This window comes from Aphelocoma coerulescens, chromosome 5 (genome assembly GCF_041296385.1).
Source record: "Aphelocoma coerulescens isolate FSJ_1873_10779 chromosome 5, UR_Acoe_1.0, whole genome shotgun sequence".
NCBI lineage: Eukaryota > Metazoa > Chordata > Aves > Passeriformes > Corvidae > Aphelocoma > Aphelocoma coerulescens.
Window position 1 is genome coordinate 19,006,849 of NC_091019.1, and position 24,822 is coordinate 19,031,670.

The window sequence follows — 24,822 nt, forward strand, 5'->3', positions numbered from 1 at the left end:
ATTTATTTTAACACAGTTCACAAAAATGGGGTAGAACTATAAAGTCAAACCTTAGAGTTTCCTTTGCTCCCCTTCAAGATATTAACAAACATTTCATACCCACTTAAAAAAACCCCACACTTTGGACAGTTTGACTGAACAGCAGACACAAGCAAAAGGGTTTTAGCAGAAACACATACTCACTGCATGCTGCTTACTTCAGGCTGCTCCAGCACTGGACTGCTCAGCTCATCTTCCCTCTGCTGCTGTTCCACAGAGCTCCGTGCAAGAAAGATGCTGAGGCACCTGCTTCCAGGAGAAGTCATTGAGGTATGAAGCCCCAGCAGGGCAGATAATTCCAGTCAGTCCTCCAAGCAGAGAGGTCAGATCTGTCTCTGGTGAGCCCTTGGGGATGGCTGGCTCGCTCCAGGCAGCTGCATGGCAAATTTAGATGGCTCATTTTATAATATCCCTCTTCAACAGGGAAAATCAATCATCTTCTTTTCTTTAGGATGAGGTGGATTATCAGGTTTGAAGTAGCAGATCTCAGAGCTTTGTACTTTCTGAAAGGATCAGCTGGACTCAGGTGAGGAATCACTGACCTCACAACTGGCCACCTGCCTCAAAAACCCATAAAATCCGGTGATTCTGATGATTCTGGTAATGGAGACTTGCAGATGGTTATAGACCAACTGACAAGAAAGGGAAATTATGTTTTGCATTAAGCATTTGCTGTGCCAGACTGTTATCACCAAGATTAGATGTCAAACAGAGAATGGAGGGATGGTCTTGGGAACAAACAGGCAGGAATGGACACATTTTCTGCTTAAAACAATGCCCCTAGAAATGCACAGACCTGTCTGCTTCCAGCCAGGGCCACATGGCACAACCTTCTCTCCAAAGTTATCCCAGCTGATAAAAGTCCAGATTTTCTTTTATTTCTTTAGTGAAGTACCAGAAGAAGGTTTACAGGCCTGCATTGCAAATAAAGGCATCAGTACACTGTACTGTGGGATAAGAGAGAAAAGAAAAGCCAGCAGCTTTCTTGTGTGTATCAAGTGTCTGGATTTTAGAATAAGCAAAAGACATGGCACTCTTGTCCTGTGTTTTATTAGGAAATTTACAGGCTGATTGATAACCTGAAATTACATAGTGAATCTCATTTAAAAAATGTTCCAAAATCATGAGAATAATTTTGATTTCTACGAAAACATAATGCCCAGATACAATTCTTCTTTTTGCCTGTAAATTTCTACACCTTTAACATTTATCTACTGTACAACAGAGAGGCTGGATAATTTTAACAGAATCTGTAAAGTTAAATACAGGATACTTTCTCTGCAGTCCAAATGGAAGAGATGAAATGTTGGAAAGCAAGCCCAGAATGTGAGCAGCACTGTGAGAAGGTTCCCTGTGATCTCATTCACTATGCATCAGTATTTCAGATTGCTCAGAGATATTACAGACTGGTAGCATTAACTGCTGTGCCAAGGTATGAGGCTTTAGGGCATCCACCAGGAGAGGGAGACCACTGTGAGGTGCAGGGCCTGCAGGGAGGGGAACAGGGTGCACTGGCTGTGTAGGATGCTCAAAGTGCAAGAGCTGATAAATCCGTCTACATCTCTCTTTCCCCCAGCAGTTTGAGCTACCACAACCACCACGTTGGACTAAAGAGTTCTTCCTGAGGCTGTCAGCTCTAAAGCCTGACATGATTCAGGCACTGACTCTCTGCAAGGGCTTAGTAATTTCAGCCTTAGTAATCAAAGCCCAACTCCTGCTCAAGTTGTGTGTGTGAGAACTCACTCTGAGCCAACACTGTTGGTTTCATTGCAGTCATCATGTGGGGCAGTGTGCTTCAGCCCCATGGGCTGTGGCCCTCAATTCTCTAAATAAAGAGCTGGCATTTGTCAATACCAACTGACTCTTGTTGGGAGTTGAGTTTCTCAAGACATCATTCATGGAAACATTAAAATTGTCATATGTGCTGTCTGGATGGGAGATGCTTTCCTGAACCGAAGCCTCGATTCCTGCAAGGATTATGGATGTTCTGTAAGTGGCCAGCTCAAGCGCTGGACCAGTGAAGTCCAGCCACTTCAGCCTCTTGTATTATTCTTGGCCTCTGTAAGCTAAAAAGCAGTACATTTAAGAAGTAGAAAGCCTTCCTTTTAAAATGCTATGCCAGGACAAGTATATTCCGACCACTGTGTTTTCTATTTATATATAAATTCTTTGGCAACAATTTTCTAGAAGGCAGAATGATTTTTTGCTATATAATACTTTATTGTCCCCCCATGAAAAACTGATATCTTAGAAAATCTATAGCACTTTCCACTATAAACAGTATTGTTCCAGATTAAGGATTAGTTCCTCCCTGAAGAAAAACAGATTTAAAAAATCTGGTCATTATCTGATAACTGTTTATATAGTAACACTAAAATAAAACAGAAAAAGAAAATCATTCAGTATGTGGTTTGTTATTGTCTAGAATGTTAGTGTGTGTTTATACAATAAAAACAACATAAGTTATCCTAGTTTGTTTTAAAAACCTTAGTAGCAGAAATAAATTGCTATCTGCAGATTCATAAACAGAATGCATTTTTTTCCATCTAAGTTCAAGTATTATTAGAATATTATTATTATTGTTATTATTGTTATTATTATTATTATTACAGGAGCTCTAAATCCTTGCCATTTTGCCTGTCTTTACATCATTTTGGTCTTTTTGAGAAATAACAAGTTGAGATCATTTGTTCAGGAACAAAATCAACATGGAGCTTCCAGAAGTTTTGCCTGGTGGAAGACAGCCTGGGAATCCTTTGGCTACTGTGGGTAACTTTAGAAGAGCATGTTTGAGACCAATGGTGTGGATACAGCAGTTGCACAATTTCTTGGTTGGCTGATGAACTTCATTTCTCCCAGGTTCTCAACACTCAGTCCCATTTAGAGGAGTAAGGCAGGAAGAACCCGACCCAGACTCACACCACATCAGGATATGTCGTCTTCGTTTCTTCCCGGTACTGTCAGCTGCTCATAGGTGGGCAGGGTGTTGTTGGGGAGGAAAAGCTCTGAACTGACGTTGTGGTTGCCTCTCTGAGATGATCTGTTGTTGCCCTGATCCCCCTGCTGACGGGAAACCAGATGATGCAGCATGTCTGTGATGAGGTTCAGCTTCTGGTCCATTTGTGTAACCTACAGAGGCGAAGGGGAGAGGTGTGTAGTAGCAGCATGCAAGGAGATTGCAACAAACCCACTAATAAACCTGTAATATTAATGAGGACCACAACAACCTCTGTGAAGATACCACAGATTCACAGCTCATCGAACAGATCCTTAGAAATGTAATGCAATAGGTCAGGGTTGAATGAGGACAAGCTTGTTAATACTCACCTCTGGTATGTGCTTTGACACTCATTTTATATCTGGGCGAACACATGACAAATGGGATTTTAAAGGGATGTGCTGGAATAGAGAACTAAGTCCCAGAACCAAGTTTCTGTGGGTTTTGGTTGGCATTTTCCTTTTTTTATTGTGTCCATATTTTTTTTAAAAAACATGATAAACTTCTATAGCATGCTTATATGCCTTAATAATACCAATATGCTCTAGTGAATAACTGCTTGATTTGCAGTGATCTAATCTACTCTTAATCTGGGACTGAGTGATGCACTTTGTTACATTTGGGCTCAAATAACAGCTCAGGCCACAAAATGCCTGTAGGTTTTTCTGCAGCCATGAGTGAATAGCACCTAGGAGTGGGACATGAGTCAGTTTTATGCTCTCAAAACCCAGTGAAACAGCATTCCCTAGGATTGCCCTTTGAATGACATGATCCCCAGCAAGACAGAAACCAAGAATTCCAAGATGGCTGAAAATTAATTTCTTGACTGGGGGACTCCAGGGGTTCAGCCTGTATCCAAAATCCTCATTTTCTTCTTTAGACAGAAGCTCCTTAAATTATTTAATTTCTCTCTCTTTTTCCCCCCTTTTTCTGCTCTTTCTTCTACTCTTTAGGAGAAAATACAATGAAAAATCTGATACCTAAGAGAGGTTAGGTTATGGCTGTTTTTTTGGCATATATTTGTGGTACTCGGAGGAAAATTGAGAATTCTAGGAGCACCACAGATCCAGTCTCTGGTTTCTTGTATCTCCCAGTCAAGAAGCAACCACTGTCATCCCTTTTTTCTGGCATTGGGAGCCTCCTATCTGCGCTGAATCCGAAGTACTGAGCAAGATATCCGAAGGGGAAGATGGGCACTTCCAGCTTCAAAGTCCTGCCCACTCTTTAACCCTTGGCATGGCAAAAGCATTGAAGTTGGGCAGTAAGACTCTGCCTTATGGCCTCCTACTCCCTTCTTCCAGCATAATAAAAAGGTCTCAATTTTGTCATTGTAGTCTCTGACCCATTGATCCACAGGGATCCTAGAACACTGAGTAAATTCTAGGCAAAAAGATGTAATACATTTTAGAAAGGGAAAAGAAAGCAAGCAGAAAAAAAACCCATGGTAGGAATAAATTGTTGCCTAAAATATCTGCTAGAAAGTAGTGAAAAGCACATAAAACTGCCAGAGAGAGCATGAGTGGGAGCAATTTATATGTGCCTGGCTCTCATCCAAGTATCACACAGGATAGCAAAAGACAGTAAGGCTGAGCAGAACATCAACAAACCTGGAGGATTTCAGCAGAGGCTAAAATGTTTTTCCACCATAGAGAAAATGCTGGTTTTTTTCAAACACTTTGTACAACTGGTAGGGAAGCAGATACAGTGATTTAAAAATATGAGGTGCCAGAGATTTATACTTTGCAGCTGGTTTTGAAAACATGAGGCAAAGCACCCTAGATGGTACATGAAACACTAGTAATTCTGGATGGAAATGGCTGTTGAAAGATGAGATTCTACAAAATGAGGAAGCTGAAGAACAGATAAGTTCAAGATTTCTACAAGGAAATACAGATGGAAAACTGAGCAGATCATCAGGTTTTCATTTCATCACTATTTATTCCCTCCCTTAAAAAAAGACACATTTTGCCCAAACGGTGCCCATTACAGATGGCAAACTCGTGATGCTCCAAGTGTCACAGTACAAACCAGTGGCAGTGAAACCTACAAAAATACCTCATTCCTGCATCCCCCACTGCCCAGCTATCGTTTGCTTTGAGACAGCCGTGCTGGAAGGACTGCAGTGAAAGCCTGCAGACAAACAGCTATCTTCAGAGCCTGAAGGACAACTCTTCCTTTTACAAGAAGTATCTTTTTGCTGACTATTCTAAACGAACTGGGGGATTTTTTATATGTATATATTCCTTAATTTGTGATTCCAGGCAGGGATTACCAGAGGAAATACAGACTGGAGATATATCTGGAAAATGTGCATTCATGAAACTCTTGCAGTGATGAAGTATTGAACATGACAGTAGGTTGGACTGAGATCTGGATAGTCCTTCAACAGCTGTGCATCTTGGTGATGAAGTACTGGGGAGAAGTGAGAAGTGAATATTCTTGCTGGGAAATAAACTCCCAGAGATAATTGTCTAATTTCTTCTAGGCAGCAAGGTCTGGCTGCTGCAGCTGTGGAGTGCTGGAGGCCCACAGAAGCAGAGGCAGAAGCTAATTGCTATTGAGCTGAGCCATAGGAGATTAAAAGGAAAGACCTTCGTTGTCCATGTTCCTGCTCGTTGGGGTAGGGCTCTAAAGCCACAAAGCTTTGGTGGAGGGGGGTCCAGCAAGCTGGTTGTGTTTAGCTGTTGTTTAGTCAGTTTTGCTTTCCATTTCCCAGGGGGTTCTGTACCCGTGAAGGGCTTGCTCCAAGACACACTGAACTCAGTGGTAGATTTTGGCAGTCACAGACTCCCAGTGACTTCAGTGGGCTCTGTGCCAATCTTGGACTGAACTATCAGTCCCAAAGGGCAACATATTCTTTGGATACTACAAGAGAAGAAGAGTCTGGATTTCTGTACACGGACCTTCTGCTTCTTGGGGCTCTATCAGAAAAGATGACATTTGCAAATGAGGCAGCAGTGGGACAATGGGCCCCCATCCTTGATTCTGCCAAAGCAGTATCTGCTTAAAGTATGAGATATTTTAAAGAGAGAAGTAAAAGCCACCAGAAGGCAACTTCTACTGTCATCACAGGTCTCTGATGTACCAGAAAAAGAGTCTTGCTGGTGAACAGCCTAGTTTATTATCGTGCCCAATCTGCCTGTCATCATCCAAATACACATCCTGAAATACATCATTCACTTGTTTGCTGCAGAGATAATTGTACCCACTAGAAAAATGTCATTGTGTGCAATACCCTTTTTATTAAGCCAGCTTTACGCACTTAGCATGGAGAAATGTATCATCTCCCCTGAATCATACTTTCAAACACATTTACTTGATTAGAAATTAGCTCTGATGCCAGAACGAATAAAAGTAAAGCAAACAGAAGAAATGCTGATGTTGCTCTAATCTTAACCACTTTGAACAACTCTGATCTCTCTACTTAAAACAGCAAACATTGTTAATTACATAGAAAAATAACTCAGAGTGATTTGTTTCCTTTAGGAAAAACTAAGTAAGCTCTTTGTAGCTGATTTATGTTTCATTAGAAGCATGATGTTTGATGATCAGATTCTTTATATGCAAATAATTTCCTTTGTATTTCACAGTTGTTGGGAAGAGGAAGCAGTGTTTGAGACTTCAGAAATGACACACCACAGTTATTCCTAAGTCTTACCGAAATATTGTATGAATAAAAAGTTTTTCCATCCTCTGAGTTAAGTTTAAAAAAAAAAAAAAATTCAAGGATCATAGATTGAGCACAGATGGAGAGAAGATTTAAACAAGTTTTGAATATAGCTCTTAGAAATGAATAAAATCCCATCCATGCAGTGCACTGAGAAAAAACCAACCCAAAACCAAATAGTTCTTCACAACAGCTGAAAGGTTAGCACACAAATCTTAAATGGCACATCATGAAGCAAAGTTATAACATGCTGTTATAATAGTGTCTTTCCATCTTTCCTGCAGGCTCCCTTCAGGTACTGGAAGGCCACAAGTAAGTCACTCCAAAGGCTTTTCTTTTCCAGGCTGAAAAATCCCAATTCTTGTAGACTTAGTGACATGCATTTATAAAGGTAATAATATTTGTAAAAGGATCAAAGGCATTCCAGGAGGTGCTACTGAACAAGACAGAGACTGTTCTCGCTGAGAGAACAAAATAATTTTCAATTAAAATTGTCTATTATTTTTATCTATTAAAATTCCACAAATCTTCATGCTGTATTAGCTTGAAACACTTTGTAATTTTAAGCTTTCATAACAAGTTCATGGTATGATCTGGAACATACTATGCAACGATGAGTTTATTTCCTTGCTTTTAAAAACAAAACAAACAAAACAAAACGAAACACAACACAGAAGCCTGGTTGTCTCCAGGGACAGATGGGTAATGGTCTCTTTTAAGCTCACCAGTAATGGAGAACTAAAGGGTAGCACTTTGGAGACCTACTCCCAAAACTAATTATAAGAATTTACCAGGAAAAGGCAATGACAGACACAATTACAGACCTGGGTGGAACAGTATTTTCAGCCACGAAAAGCTGAAGGACAAAACTTTGAATTTGGCATAATTTCGGCCACAAAGACCACAAATTATTAATAGGTTATTCCAAATATTCCTCCATGCTCTGGAGAGATCAAGGTTGATTAATGCTGTTGATTAAAGCTGTCTCATCTGCCCTTCATTCTCATCCTCAGAGATTTTAGAAATAAATATTAAGGGTAAAAATCATATTCCCTTTGAACAGAATGGTGTTTTATAACGACCTAGGTTCTTAACATGGTTGACTGATTAAACAGATTATTTGTCCATAATGAAGAGAATTTTTATCAGTGCATTGCTCACTCAGTGGGTTTTGGGGGGCTGTCCTTGTTCTCAGTAAAGAGAGCCAAGCATGAAGCTGCTAAAGGAGAAGAGGGAAACCAGGATGCAAGCAATGGTTGGCTGAAGGAAAATGTGATAAAGGAAAATTTCATCTGCTTTTACAACATTAAACTCCCAAGTCTGCTGCCCTGACTTAAGTAGCATTCATTCCTGAGGGTGCAGCATTTCAGCTGAAAGTGAACTAACTCTTTAAGGCACTTTTTCAAAATAACCAGAGAGGACCTGGGAGACCTTCATGTATTTATCACTCCTGGTGGCCTGTTGGTAAGGAGGATCCTGTTGCTCTGCAGTGTAGCAAACTTCTAGGGGAAAAAAAAAAGATGCTTTCTTTGAGCATCTCTCCATATTGTATCAAATCCCTAATGTGTTTGCTGTTCAATACCACACTCAGTAATAAGCTAGCTTTATCTTTCATAAAAACACACAAAGAAGTCCTTTCTGCTAACAAAATCAGGCACACCAGTGACTCAGCTGGAGAAATGAAAGGCAAAAAATATTCCAGAACTTAAGATACCTGTAAATGGCAATGTTATGAAGGAATGTATCAGTATCCAGTGGTACTTAACAACAGAGAGTCTGTTCCAGAAGAAAACGTGTGGTTATAAATCACGTTTGTCTTTGGTGGGATTCTTCCTATTTAAGTTCTTCAGAATATTTGAGGAAGCTTTAGAGAGCAGCTTCCCTGGCTCCTCTTCTTGCTGACATCTCAACATTTCTAAAAGTAAATGCTTTATTTTGGAGGGGCCTGCGGACAGGGACAGGTGCAATGTTAGGAGTGGCTTTCTAGAGGAGCTCAGGGATAGGTATGGGAATCTTCCCACAGAATTTATTTTAAAATTTCTCTATAACAATGGCAGGAGAGACCAACCATTTCAGTATTATTAAAGAAAGTTTCTTTCCTCAGGTGCACGATTCTTCAAAAATCACGGAATGTGTCTTCCTGCCATTTGCAACACCCAAGATCCCAGATTCTTGCAAAACCCCCTATCAGAACTTCTGGCTTCGATGTGTTTTATTTTGTTGCCCGAGATGAGGCAGCAGTTTTGCTGGAGGCTTTATTCCCACCACTGAGGTGTTTAAAGAAGAATGTAATCTGCCTGAAGGAAGATTTGTTCTCCAGACTGTCTGTACTTTCTCTTGAGAGCTGGCCAAAGAAGAAAGTATGTGTGTGGTGTCCAGGGGAAGGATAGAAGAAGTGGAGCCAGTGAAAAAACACTCTACTATAAGACTGATCATTGCTCGGAAAACATGAGAGCTGAGCTTCTGAGGAACAAAATTACCAGGTTTTGAAGGTTACATGGACAAGTCTCTCTCTAGTCAACGAAAATATTATATGAATGCTGTAACCACTGTCTTAACTGACAAATAAAATGGGTAACTTTCAGACAAAAAGCATCTTTGGAAAGAAAAGCACTTGCTACACCCTGAGTTCTAAAATCAGTTCTCTTGCATAAAGCTATCAGTGACAATCTCTGCTTTGAGATACTAAAAATTGTCCTGTTTTTTCAATAAACTGAGACTGCTGATGCCCTCGTCTTGCTGCGTATTTTTATAGTAAAATATTTATCTTACACTTCTCAAAAGCATAAAAAACCACTTATTTTTTGTAGTAAGAGGCCTTGAACAGCTGCTGAAAATTCACCATTGATTAGGGTGCGCTGCTTGTGCATTCAACAGAGGGTGATGACCCTGGGGAGAAAATTCTGAGTCACTGAGTCAGGATCAGAGCTCAGCAACAACCAGGATTTATAAACCAGTTGCTGGCTCTGATTCTCCAGAAGTTATCTTTATATCAGTGAACTATTACGAAGGGCTTGACTTGTACAGTAAATTCCAAATGTACTGTCTAGAATCTCAGTTTTGTCACACATTTTTTAAAAAATTGTTTTGTGAATTAAAACAAACTGGCAACACCAGCATGTGGCCATCTGATTACTGACTGCAACACTTGTGGCACTTTAAAGTAATTTTGGTTTGTTTGAAGAATTTTTTCCTGGTTGTTCAGCACAAGATCTTGGGTAGCAAATACTCAAGCTATAGGAAATGGGAGAAATTACATGGTTGATTTATGCATTCGTTCTTTCCACTAGGATTGGGAAAGCAATTTTGATAAGCAAGTAACGAAACTGCAGAGAATTATCTTCCTTTTCCAAATGTTCCTTTTCTCCAAGAAAAGCATGTTTTTCTGAAAGATTCCTCAGAGTTTCTGGAAATATGACATCTCTTGTTAATTATTCACTCAGCTCCACTTCTTTCATGATTCTTAGAAGAGTGTAGGCTACAACTATAATGACATTATTTTTCAGATTAGGTGTCTCCCTGAATTATATTTGAAACCGATGCTAGAAAGAGACATGCTCTGATGGGGTCAAAACCAAAAAACTGATATGAAAAAGCCACTTCAGTAATATATGATGGAATAAATAATATAAAATACAGCAGACCAAATACAGAATATTAGCAGCATGTTATCAAAACTATCTCTTCTATGATACCACCGCTTTTCCCTACAAAGAAACAAGTGGCAACAACAGAAGTTGTGCTTATGTAAGAGAGCAATTCCTTTAGGATTGTAAAAATTATGAGGAATAAGTAGAAATCAAAAGTTACAAAAAAGTTGGTTTTTTTTTTACAGGTCACCTTCATAAGATTATTTGTCTATAACTTGCTGCTTGACTAACAGAAGCAAGGTAAGATGAATACAAACCACTCCTTCTAACAAGGACGTTGGTTAGGGTTTTTTGCTGGCAAATGGGAGAATTAAACTACAGGATAGTGAAATGGATTTGGTCATGGACTGTTAGGGAGTACAAGCCCTCAAAAAGTGGAAAGATTTTGGGACAGTACTTCTTTTAAGCACTTTTTTTTTTCCTGGGTTCAGACTGGAAAAGGGGAAATTTGGGCTAGGTATAGGAAGAAATTCTTTGCTGTGAGGCTGGTGAGGCACTGGAATGTACTGCCCAGAGAAATTACAGATGCCTCATCCCTGGAAGTGTTTGAGGCCAGGTTGGATGGGGCTCTGAACAACCTGGTCTAGTGGAAGGTGTCCCCAGGGCAGGGGGCTGGAACTGGATGATCTTTAAGGTCCCTTCCAACCCAGACCATTCTATGATTTTATGATTCTTTTAGAAGTGGAAAGGATTCAGAAAGGCTTGAGGGTAAAAATGTTGGAAAGGGATGACCTAAAATGCTAGTAAGTCAAGACAGAAATGAGGACAATGATGGATGTGGCTGCAGGAGATGGTCAGAAGCAGAGACTGGAAACAGCTGCCACTTGAGAAGAGAGAGCAGAGAACTGTGGTCTCGGTTCAGCGCTTTTGTTGCTGTTATTAACAACTTGCAAAAATATTTGGCTTGTTTAAAGCACCCAAACTGCTGGAAATCAGCTTTTCCTGAGAGCCTTTCTTTAGCTCTAGGTGTAGTTTTGGGCCACAAGGCCCCGCTGCTTGCTCACCACTCCCCAGGCTCCCAGGCCAGTCCTGCTGGCCTCCCAGCTCTCAGTCCATGCCCAGATGTGTGCAACGCTCGCAGATCTATCTGGCACCCAGAAGGCTATAGCCAAGCAGTTAAAATTTGTGGTTGACTCTTGTTTTAGATAAATCAGACGAGACTTAAAACACATGGAAATTTTTAAGTTAGAACAGCATCCAAAATCTACAGTCTTTGGCCCAACACTGCCTCAGGATACAGCATTTTTTTTTTGTCTAAAATATTACAAAGGTCAGATATTTATTTTTTTAACCCTTTCCTCTAAATTAATAGTGTATCAGTAGATAAACAAGGGAGCTTGGAATATTTTTCTCTCCTTGCATGAAGCCAGGAAAGTGAAGTTGAGGGTCTTGCCTCTAAATATAACTTTTATCAGAAACTACTAAAGATGATCAAATCCCCCTATCCTATTAACTGAATTCTCTGATATTTTCAAGAATTAGCTTATCTTCATTAACTATAGCCCCACCTTCAGGAAACAGTATCTCTTTGACCAGACACAACTTTCCTCTGTCTCTGTTTAAAAATAAGTCATGAGTTGGCAAGAAGGGAGGGGATTCTTTCTTTACAAGTGAATCAATGATACCAGAAGGATTAGAAGTTAATGTATCTACAAAAATTGCTGGATATCTATCCAGCACCATAATCATAAACAGCTTCTCAAATTATGCTTAAATTGAAATCCATCCTTATGGAGGATGGGAAACAGGCTTGAGATAACCAGAAATACAGTGGAAATACAGATCAAAGAAACCAGGAAAAAAAAGCCCCTTATCTTTGTGCAGTAGTTTGCACAGAGTTCTAGAATAAATGGCAGTCATGTACAGGGCCAAGAGCTGGACTCTGATGACCCTTAGGGGTCCCTTCCAACTCAGGATATTCTATAATTCCAGGATTAATGCATCTACATCACTGTGCAAGCCAAGGTGCACCTAAGCACAGCAGGTAAGTCCTGTTATTGCCAGCACAACGTGAGGGAAACTGAGGCAGTACAGTCAGTGACCCACCTTCAGATACAATAAACGTTCTTAAGGTCAGCTTGGATGAGCTCTAAAAAAACCTTAAAAATATTTTCCGTGTCCTGGGCACATCTTCCAATCTCAAGGAAAACTTCAGAGCACTTCTCTGGTTTTTATTATTGAGACAGAAGGCTGAAGAACAGGTTGCTTTCTCATTCTCAATCACATTCTTGTTCGGCAAAACGTTTCTCCGCGGGGTGCTTGAGGCTGAGCACCCCGGTACCTGTCTGCAGAGTAAAGAAAGGCTCTCTGTTTAGCTAACAGGCACTTGTATTTCAGATGCCTCAGTTCCACAGATGTGAAGAAAACTCCCTGTGGTTCTTGCCTCTGGAGGACCCTTTCTGCTGGCTTAACTGTGGCAGTACAGCCTCTGAATATCACTCCATATTTTCCTTGTCAGAAGTTTGGCTGTCAGACAACAGCTTTCCCCTAGCTGTAGATTCCCGTTCCCGGTGTGGAACAGTGGCATATTTACAACACTTTAAAAAGTGAAGAGTACAAGACCCAACTGGCATAAAAATATGTCCAAAACTCTTCTCCACAACAAAATAACCCCCAAATCAACCCAACCCCCAAATCAACCCCTCCCCCCATTAAAGAAAACAAAAGTGACTAATCTTGACCTCTCTCCAAAGGGGAATGTTTTGCTTCTTGAATCCTTGGCTCTGGCTCTCATATGATACTGGGACTATGACTAATAACCTCTTGCCAGAGTACTGCTGATAATTTCACCATTGAGTAGCTGTTCTCATTCTGGACCATCATAGTATGCACTTAAGTTGCCAAGATTTTATTTTTAAAAAAACAAAGAGTAAGATATACACTCATAATCCCCAGTGTTAGAAATACATTTTTCAGCTTTAACCGTAAGGTTTTGCCTGACAATTTTTCCTCCTTCCTCCAAACTGTTCTTTTTCAGATGCCTGCTATGAAATGGTTCCCTTTTTCCTTTCTTTCCCTCAAACACTTTTTCTAATTCAAAGCAGATTTGAGACTGCTGCTCTTTTTAAAGCAAATCTGCCATGTATCATGTCGTGTTAGGTCAGCACTGCTTATGTTATGTTTCGCACTTCATCCAAATGAGGCATCTATGCTGCTTTTCAAAGGGAATAAAGCCAGACTAGGTGCAGTGGCCTTTACGACTGGAATAGATCCACAGGTTATGGATCTCATCTCATGGCATGGCACAGGGAAGGACACCATTATCTGCCTTTTTTGCTTAAGAAGTTAAAAACCAAGATAACTTCAACTGTTATCTCAAAAAAAGTGTTTTCTTTTGCCAGCTTCTTTTTTAGCACCCATAATCTACTAATTATTTGTAATTTGATAGTTACTATATGGGCAAAAAAGGGCATAAACCCCTTTGTACCTACAATGAGCTTAAAAAATTAATCACCATATGATGACTTCTGCAGCAATCAAAAATGGAAGGGGAAAAAGAGTGGGGGAGAGAAAAGGAGAGCAGCGATTACAACAACAGTGAGTTTTGAGTGAGTTTTCCCTGAGGGCTGCTGGTAATTAAACTAACGGCAACATGAATCTCTGTTTGATGTGGTCATGAATTTGTTTTCAAAAGAAAAATCTTTAAAAAGATTCTTTCAAGAGAAATTTTTAGAGAACAAGCTCAGCATGAATAATTAGACCAGAAATACTTTGATAAATATTATTATGGAGAAGTCATTTATGGGCCATGGCATCTGAAGGTTAGAAATCCTGGTGATAAATAAGGTGGCAAGTTTGCACCCATTTTGAGCACACAAAACCAGGGCTGTGTTCCTGATTGCTTGAGCCTGCTCCTCAGAAAGGAGGCAGCCTCTTGTTTTGCCATTGCATTAAGCTTTACAAAGACACAGATGCAAGACAGAAAATTTCAGTGGGAAAGCTCAGTGGAACGAAAGAAAACCACACACAATTCCAAAGGCACTTTTCATTCCCAGGGGCTGCACAGAGATCAGAGGTGAAATTCAGTGGTGATAAAAAGTCTGTGAGCCCACTCTACTCCCCCAGCCTTTCCAACCATCATTCAATTCTGCTGAAATCATATCCCTGGAAACATCTCCTTCAGAATCCTCTAAAAATAAAACTACTTGCATTTTGTAGAAGCTTAAGCATCCAGCAAACCCCACTGAAATCCAGAGAAGATGCAGGTGCTCACCCTCTAAAATCAACTTGGACATCCTCAAACCACATTTCATTCGTTTACTGAGCGCTTCAAAAAGTGGAGGCAGATACAATCAATCACAAGCCAGCAAATAACCAACGAGTGAAGGAGAATGTAATATATTTACCAGAGGAAACCCATGTTTACAAGGAAAAGAAACTGCTTGTTGGCTGTCATGGTATTATTCATAAAGGCAAACCAGGAGATCTTATGGATACCAGGAGCAAAACTACAACAAAGGCAACCAACTGCTAATGAAGAAGGGTTTTCAGTCAAATTTCATGGGTCATACAAAGTCATTACCATGCCTGCAGGAGTTCAACAGCTCTGCCAGTTGAATTTGGGGGGGACAAAGTGGTTATTTTGTTACGCATTTTGTCGTTTCAGACATTTTTCTTTAAATTTCCAGTTCTGCAGCCAACCAGCTATGCAAGAATATCAGCTTCAATTTCCAGAGTTAGCTTCTGACCAACTTTATTGCAGAGGAAACCTTGAAAAGAAGGTCTTCTGTATACACCAAGGTCTCAGAAAGTAGATTTTAAAGACCCGTATCTGTTCCCTTTTTTCCCTACTGCTTAAATGCAACCTTATGGTGTTAAACCAATTTCCCAACACTTTGGAGGCTTTATACATTTTGAAAACTTAGAGACACATCATTTGGCAGCTACTGGTAACAAGTTCTGCATGGGTTAACTTTCCCAATTGCTCCTATTGCAGGTTTCCCTCAGGTTTTGAGTCAGTTAAAATATCAAGGCTCTTTTCCACAACATTTTAAGCCATAATGTCTTCAAAAGTAAGCAAATGTTTCTGATAAAATACCATGTGTGAAAAATGTAATGGATGACAAAGATAACAAAAAATCCTTAGTGCTTTTCTTTGTCAGTAACTTCTTCTAGCAATATAGCCAGGCTGGGCATTTGTTTGGACTGGTAAACCATGACTTAAAAGTGGATCTCTTGGCAGCATAAGCAACTGCTCAGTGGTGGAAGCAAAAGGCTCACAATCTTTCCTAGCTGATTAATCATTTTGACAGGCCTTCTGAAGACTAAATGATCTGCCCAGCTCCAGATGTTAGATGTGCATCCACCTCTTATTCTTCTGGTTCTTAGGCAGTAGTCTGAATTGTTCATTCTCAAGATAATAATGACCATTTACTGTTCAAAACTAAAAAAGGGCTTTGGGCTTTGTAATATTATATTATGATAGAGGAGGCTACTGAACAAGATCACACAGCACATAGAGTCTAGACATGATGAAATGCTAGAAGACTCTTCAGGCAGAGGTGGTGACAGTCTTGAGCATAAAGCTTTGTGATGTTTCCCTTCTCCATTTCCACCTCCTACCAGAACTGTTATCAATTGCACAAAGGCGGAGCAGGAACACGTGGCTGGCTCTCTCTCATCACGCCCCTGCCATCGAGGGCTGCACTAACCCCTGTTAAATCAACAACAAAATGTAGCTTCTCGGTGATGGGAGGCAGCATCTGTTTCACAGCACAGGGTAATGCTCCTCAGCATTTACAGACAGGAACAAAAAGCAGCAACACAGTGAAAGCAGGGGAGAACGTCACGGTGGCAGAGAGAAGGTACTGAACCCTGTCTGAGACAGCCAGAGAGTGCTACGGGATCTTCAGTGGCTACAAGTCATGAGAGACACCACTTTAATTGTCATGTAAAGGGTCATCCTCCACAGAGGGACCAAGTTTGTCTTGGGCATCTGCCAGGAAGGACTTCATTGACAGTGGCACTCCAGGAAGGGAACACCAGAGAATCAGCACCCCGTGTCTGAAGCAAGCTGAGCCTGCTCCTCCTGGAGGCTGATCACTGGTGTTCACATAGGCCACACCATGCTTTACTTGGAAGATCTGGGTACCACCACAAAAACTGGTTTAGCTGCAGGCATTTCCTATTTTCCCTTTGCCTATTTTCCTTGAATGAGTGAAAGAGGTTACGCTGAAGTAATTTATTTTCTTTTTTCTGCTAATCTCTTTCGTTAAGTAGTATTTTTGCCCCAGCCCAATGGAGAGAGTAATCAACTACTCAGGAGAAATTAATTCACCCCTAATCACACAACCTTTGAAAAAAAGTTGTCCTATAGTATCCACTAAGGACTTTACAGATCAAAATGCTAACCTAGTTCTGAATTAATAAAGATTTTTTCATCCATTTTCATGGATGGCTTTATGTGATTTGACTAACAGCTTTAGCTGTGACACATCTGCTCTGAAATGTGAAAGGGCTTTACTTCAGTCTGAAACATCACAGCTCCTTTCAGGTGTAAGATGCTGCTGTTTATAGTACCTGAATTGTTGATTTATATTTTTATGGAATCATAGAATGTCCTGGGTTGGAAGGGACCCTAAATAGCATCTAGTTCCAACACCCTTACCACGGGCAGAGACACCTTCCTCTAGACCAGGCTGCTCAGAGCCTCATCCAGCCTGGACTTGAACAATAGCAGGGCCATCAAGAAATAAACTTCTCAAGTTCTATCTAAGTTTTAAGATAAATCCAGAACAGCAGTGGGAATAACAAAAATTATAAAAAAACCCAAGTGCTTCTGTTTTCATTTTTGACCTCCAAGCCTCAGAATGCTCTATCACACACAGTATTCATGGCTGAGGAAATGGAAACAATAGAAAGTGAAATGACTTGCCTCAGGTTTCTGCAGAAAACGATGTCAGAGCCAGGAATGGCACCCACACCACCCGAAATGCTGACAATAACCACACCAATGCATCTTTCTAGCATGGACATGGACTGTCATGATGACACAAGTGTCTGACACTGCCTTTTAAAAGCTGATTTTCAGAGAGGACAGAGGAGGTCTGGTTGCACTTACTCCTCTCTGGCTCAGGGAGCACTCACAGTGTACACGTGCAAGTGAGTAGACCATGTGCAACCAGCTCTGATATGCATTATTTATACAACAGTTCTACTGACTTAAAAACTAATGAATCCACAGCCTGCAGATGATGTGCAGACACACAGACACATCATCACAAATATAACTTTATCTTGATTCTTTGTGTTTTTTTCCCCCTGCTGCTGCACAACAGAGCATCTAGTACAATAGCAAAATAAGCCTCTGGCTAAAGCGTAATCTTGCTTAAATCACAGCCTTTCTCCAAGGCAACTGACACACAGAAGTAAGTGCCATTTTCCAGGGAACCATTTCTACAGGAATATTTCACACAGAGGAAACGCTGTCAAACTTGTTTGCAACGCAGTGCTGCAAAATGCTCCACACTTCCCTTACTCTCTGAGTGCCCTCGACTCCTGGTGAGCTTTTCACTGAGGAAGATCCATGTATTTGGATAGAAGTGAAACACATAGTCTGTAACTTTGCACAATACAAGTGAAAGCACAATACAAGAGGTCAAAACGAGGTTTCTCTCCTTATGTATTGTAATTATGGTCTGTTTATAATTCTACAGTTAATTTAGGGCTTGTATGTCCCCGCTGGACAAAGCAGCTTGCCCTGTGTGGAAAAGGACATTATCTCAATCTTTGCAGACTGTCCCTGAGCCTACAAATGCTTTTGTTAGTACAGTGAACACCTGTACTAATTACGCACTTCACTCACTCAGGGGTCACTGCTCATGGCAAAGGTTTTAAATCAGCCACCCCAGGAGACAGACATCATTATATTTCTGGAGCAGTCATTCCAGTGCTGCAAAACTGGGCAACCCTGGAAACAGATTCACACTCTGAAGCCTCTCAAGGTGAAAGACCGAGATACCCCATTGCTGGACACAGAATATTGGAATGAATAGAGAAAATGAAGAGAGTAATCAGAAACTGTTGTTGAAATCTTAAGTTTAGCAATATTTTTAGTGATTCTGTGATTCTTCTGACTTCCATGTAAATAATATTTTTTTCCCATCTCTCACTGTATACCAATACCTGACTCAGCAAGACTTGTAAGCACGTGAGAAGTGTAAAATAACTTAATTTTATTCACTTTGTGATTATCACGTGCTATTTATGCACCTACAGTTATGCTGGAACTCAGATGCCGAGGTCAGCATTCATTTCTTTCATGATGTAGTTCCCCATGAAGTCATGTTCAGTTCTTCTCAGAGAGTCCCAGTTCACACTGATGCTAATCAGTGCTGGTACTTCCCTTAGCTCAATATGCAAAACTTGCAGAATCAATGGCATATTATGTGAAAACCAGCATCTAAGTGGCTGTAGGGGGCAGAGGTATCTGCATTTTACATTACTCTTCTCCTAATCACTGCATGTAAAAGCTGTCAGCAGGTTTGTCACTGGGAAATCGCAGAGCAGGAGGTTACTTTGGGTAGGTGCTGCCTTCAACTAAACACACCCCAAGGTGTCATGCTGTCCTCAGTATACAAGTAACAGCATCTACCCAAGGCAAGGAGCACTGGGGGCTTGGGCAGAGCTCTCCATCCAGGTTTTTGCAGATGCTCTGCACCCCCGTGCCATAAATGGGGCAAATAAAAGGGAAGCAGAGGCAGGATTTGTTCAGAAATAGCAAACAGGAGCCAGGGCAGAAAAATAATGGAGCCAGGGCAGAGAAGGAATCCTTGAAGTATTTGGCATTTTCACAACTGCCTCCTATGTGAATGCTAAAAAGGTTTTCAAGGATGCAAATGACCAAATACACAAATTCTTCCTAAAGTGCCTAGGAACTCTAACACTCAAGCTAAGGGCAACGAATCTATATATTTCCTATCAAATTAACTCCTAACTCTTTAATCTGTACTTCATCTTTACAAGCGCACAGCATACATTTTCATGGATATGTAGATGCAAATTTTTTCTTCCATTTGTGCGACCCTTTTCAGTCAGATTCATTAGGCAACATTAGAAAAACAATAATGCCTTGAGCTCTGTGTACTGCATGAACCTCTCTCTCCCCCTCCGCTGACTCAGGAACGGGACATGTTTTGCAACAATGTCGCCTAAATATACAATAGTCCCAGTTCACTCCTCTTTCACTCCAGAGTAAATGAGGAGTAAACTTATTGATGTCAATGGGATTAAGGTAATATAAATGCCCTGAAAAGATGGATCACAGTTAGCACTCAGAAGAGCACACTCTAAAGGTTTGTCCACTTGCACGCAACATATCCCCTACAGTAACAGAATATAGTAAATGACACATATCACTGCAAAGAACTCCTGTGACTAAATGGTGCATTGTGTAAGGCAGACCTTTCTTCAGTGCACAGAGACAGTCTTTTCTTTTACTTCTTAAAACCCAACCCTGTCATGCAAATTCTAGCCAAGCCTTCACTGTTCTGTTATTTAAATTTCTTAAACCTTCACAGCTTCATAGAAAACATACTATTAAAACAAAATCCAACTTTAACAGAAAACACCAAACTTGGCAGGGTGTATTCAGACAAACTATAGTTTTGGAAAAGAAATTGCAAGGTTTCTAGCATACACTGTAAAAGTAATGAAAACCAAAAGGTTATCTGAAGTGTAATTTAAAGAAATGTGTTTGCATTGTTTTCAGATAAAACAATCCTGAGGCCATGTGTAAAAGTCCTGGACTGCAGGACAGTAATGAGTTTGTGAATCAGGACTGTAAATTCCCTTGCTGCGAATGTGGGAGCCATCAGGAGCACACAGGATTGAGTCAGCAGTTACCAAGGCACACACATACAGCACAGGCCACTCAAGTCTCCAAACTGCCATTTATCATTTCCTGACAGAACAGTTTCTTGGCAAGCCTCCTTTAAAAACAATTTTTTTCCAAAACAACCAACCATTCCAGCAGGCTATGAATACCACTGTAATTTGGTCTATTTTTCATATCAAGTAGACTATGGGCTCTGGTTTTCAGTTAATTAAAGAAACCTTCTTTTCAGATTTCCAAACGTCGCTTGCAGCAGGGTAGAACCCACAGCGAGCCAGCCCTATAACAGTGCCAGTTGCAGACTGAACTGTATGGAAATGGAAGGAAAACCCCCTGAAACGTAAATAAACCCAGGGTTTGAAGTTGCAAAGCCCAGCTTACACAACACCAAATTTAGTTGCCCTGCCAAACTGTTAAATTTGGTCTCGGATGAAAATTGCTGTCTTGGGCTTGACTGTGTTTCATTCTCCTGAATGTGTCTTGGCTCTGAGCTGTCTGCCAGAATTTGAACTCCATATGTTGTTGTCATTGTTGTTGTTATTATTCCTACTACACACTAATAGCACTTTAGGAGCCTTGTCTGAGGTCCGCACACACACACAGAGAAACAGCCCTTGCCTTGAAAAATGCATGATCTAAAGAGATGAGATAAAAACAAGGGGTGGGACAGAGATCAGATTTTCATTCCTGTTTTATACATATGCAGCTGAGATAGGGAGGGATTAAATGTCTTTCCTGTGCTCACACATAAAGTATCTGGGGCTAAACCTAGGAACTGAACCAATGTTTTTCAGTTCAAATCAACTTCATCTTCCTTCATTAACCTTTTACTTACTAGCTACAAGTCTACTCCAACCTGTGTTTATAAGCTGAGATCTCAGATGCATTCAGCCTTTAGGCACACAGGCTCCAAGCACAGGAGGGGAACAGCACCCCTCTAACCCCTTGCAAGAATATATATGCTCATATAGCAGTAGTTACTCAGGAACTTAGTACTTGAAGCTTTAGAAAAATCCAACTCAGGAAATAAAGTCCCATATTTTGATTTCCTATTTGGTGAAGGAAGCCTGGATTCTGCTGTTTCTCTGCAGAGTCCTCTGTGCAAGCAACCACAGAAACAACAAACTGTGCCATGCTTCAGGGAAAAAGTAAATAATTACTTAAGGGATTTCTCTAAACATCTGACCTGCAGCTCACACATTCTTACTAAAAAAAGGGAAAGGAAAGAAAAGAGTAGTTATGCATGTTTTAGTAAAGAACTTTGTCTTCAGAAGAGTTTTGTCAGGCTTGGTGCTGTGATCATTGAGCTGGGGAGCCTGTTCCAGTGCCCAACCACCCCCTGGGTGAAGAACCTTTTCCTGATGTCCCACTTGAATTCCCCCTGATGCAGCTTCATTCCATTTCCTTGTGTTCTGACACTGGTGGCCAGAGAGGTGATCAGCACCTCCTCATCTGTTGCCCCCCTTGCCCTAAGAATGGGTGATTTTAGAGGCTCTTACTTTCATCAGATAAAAAGTCAAGGTTTTGTTTTGTTGTTGGTTGGTCGTTCTGTTTGGGTGTTTTTTATTAGAAAAAATAAATGTACCTGAGATTTAACTTCCAGGTGAATGTCAAGTCTTCATTCCAAAACATGGATATAGGAGAGCATCACAAAACACTTACTAGGCCTAAAAATAACCACAATAATATGCACAAAATTATGCATCTCTTCCTATCTTTCTGCTTGGAATGGCTGAAGCTTTTCAGCTGAAACATTCCTATGTATTTTAGTCTGAGATGCCCAAATGGAAAACTTCAGGCCAGGTGGCTAAATATGCACACAATTAAAAAGAAGTCTTACAGTGGGCAATGTCTTACAAAGTTTTGGTAAGGCTCCAGAGCACTCCTGATGGCCAAAACCAAGAGGTGTGTATGTATAATAAATCCCAAAATACAGTTAATGGAAGACAAACTGTGCTTCACTACTTGGCTTCTACACCACATTTTTGGTTACTTTTACAGAAAAAAGGGCTGCCATTACTTGCCTTGGTCAGAAAACAGAATTTTTGTTGTATGGGAAATTATGGAATATCACATTTTTTAAAACCTCTAAAAATACTGAGATATTTCAAGGAATGGAATCGGCAAACTATTTTAATTTGGAAATAGATAAATGGCTTTAGCTTAATAATGAATGTTGACAGTACTGAAACACTTAATTAAAAAAGTAAAAACTCTATCACTATTCCAAAGGGCCTGAAAGGAATAAAAAGACAACAAGACAGACTAAGTGCAGCCTTTCAATGTCCTTGGATCAAAAAGCTGATCACAATGAAAAAGCCTACATCAATGATTCCAAGAAGGTTTGATGGAAAATGTTATCCAAGTAGTCTTCTTCACATAAGACAACACAGAGGTTTGTAATGGAACTTATTTTCCCAAAGAGGCTGATTTTTGCCACCTCTAACTAAAATAAAGTGTTTAGGACTTCTTACTATTTGAATAACATCCCCTCTCCATGACAAAGCCCATCCATTTCTCAGTCCTTATCCGCCACCAGTTTGCCCTCCTGAGATGTTGCCCCAAGTGCCTGCACACTGGGGAAGCACTTTGGAGAGACCTCTGAAGAAGCCTTCGAGGCTAGCAATTCTAAATACTTTATAAAACTGCAGAATTTCCTGTTTCTCTAAGTGGCTCCAACTAGCTCTTTCCAACAGAAATCCCTCGGGAGACAAATTTGTTTTCCCTGTACAGAACTGCAACTGCTAATGCTGCAGAGTAATAAGATTGCCAAAAACCTTTGTATGGTTTTTGGGTGGCTGAAGTGCACATTTTGATCTCCAGCTTTGTTCAAGGTGAATAGGTAGCTCTACCTGGGAGTCTTACATGCAGACTGTGTTTTGGGATCAGTCTGTGAAAATACAATGGGATGGAGGTCCTCATTTGCCATTGAATTTAAAAGCAGCAGAAGCGCAGTCAAGAATATTTATTTTTTATCAACAACACACTTACTTTAGGATTACTCCCAGGAGCATTCAGGTCAGGGCTGGCCCTGGGAGTGCTTCAATCTGCACAGTCAATTAGTTTCAGTGCTATTCTACTTTTTCAAATTTTGACTAAAAAAAGTCTCTCCAAGAGTTTTAGTTGTAGAAATGGATGGAAAATATAAATCCATCCAATGATTAGAGGTGAAAATTTTCCATTAATCTCTGGTCTTACTCAGTTTCAGTGATACAAGAAACCATCTTGACCCTATAGCCCAATTTGTTAAGCCAGTTCTTGTACACATTGATCTGATTACCAGGGAAAATACAGAGGGAAAAGAAAATAGTAAGAGCTGGTCATGTGGTTTTATGAGACACGGATCAAAAATCTCAGCCCTGGTTGTCTCTTGAGGATGGCAAGAAACTTGGGTTAATGAAGGATAGCCCTGCTGAGGAAGACTGCAGAGAGATCCGAAGGCTGCACAGGGAAACTCCATGCTCCATGACGCGCCCGGCAATACCAGTGGAGAATCTCAGCTGCTCCTGACAAGACCAATGTACCACCAGAAACACCATGTAAAAGGAATTTAACACAGGCAAGGAAGATGCCGAGGATCAGGGTTTGGAAAATCCTGCTGCACAGGGTAGTTCTGGAAAACATGGAGGGGCGTTGCCCTTTGAAGAAACCTTGTTCCTTCAGGGAGGGTTCCAGCATCTTCTGGGCGCTTCCCAGGAATACTTGCCCCTCGACTTGCATTCAAAGAGTTCATAAGGATAACACCTATTTCCTGGAAATCAGGGTGTGCCTGCTAACTGTCCGAAATGCTTTCTTAATGAAACCTTTACCTCTGCTTCCAGCAGGACTCTTGTACCAGGCCACTGACCTGGCTGCTGGAAACCCTCCTCAACCATCCACAGGATCTCCCTCTTTGGCTATAAAGATTTCTATATAATTTTTAAAATTCTGTTTTCTAGACAGGCTCTCTAGTCTGTGTAATCATGACACTACTTCTGATATGAATGGTTCTCCTTGCCACCAACCTCCTCCCTGCCTTTCCCCCAAAATAAAAAATCCTGGTTGAAAACCAAAACAAATAGTAGATTTTTATCATGCAGAATTTGTTAATAATACTTTCCCTGAAATAGTTCCCAGGCCTTTTATAATGCTCAAATAAAAGCCCAAACATTTACAGCCAGCACTCTAAGCCAACTAATAATTTATTTGAGCCATACTGAAAAGCTCAAGAGGGATTTTGAATGAAAAATCTAGTGAATAAACTGATAGCCAAATACTGCCTTGGAGTCCTGCCACTGTAATACACAGGATGCACGGAGCTCTGTCAGTGACAGAGACATACACTGAAAAACAGTCAATGAGATGATAGTTAAGTCTTGTCAATCTGAAGCAGAAAAGATAATGCCTTTGAACCATGAGCTTTAATATTTCCCAACTTCAGTGGCACACAGATGATTAGGTGTTAAACTCCTACTGCCTTAAAAACTTAAAAAAAAAAAAAAAGGTATTTAATCATTTGACAGTAAGATAAGAAAGGCAAAAACTCTGCTTTCAGAACTTCATGGGAAACTTAATACATGGAAAATTCCCAAAGATTCTACTGAGTGTTACAGAATCTGCATGTACAGACCAGGATTAAAGCTCACAGAATTAGATA

At 40.5% G+C, this 24,822-nt stretch overlaps 1 protein-coding gene across 4 annotated transcripts in view; it reads right to left on the reverse strand.

Moving 5' to 3' along the window:
- Positions 1-1,073: 1,073 nt before the first annotated feature.
- KCNQ1 (potassium voltage-gated channel subfamily Q member 1) overlaps positions 1,074-24,822 on the reverse strand; it is a 337,731-nt gene continuing 313,982 nt past the window's right edge. For all 4 annotated transcript variants that reach the window (XM_069016938.1, XM_069016940.1, XM_069016939.1 and 1 more), the window contains one exon: positions 1,074-3,168. In XM_069016938.1, coding sequence (XP_068873039.1) covers positions 2,965-3,168 — 204 coding nt within the window. In that variant the 3' untranslated portion in view covers positions 1,074-2,964. The remainder of the gene's footprint in view (positions 3,169-24,822) is intronic.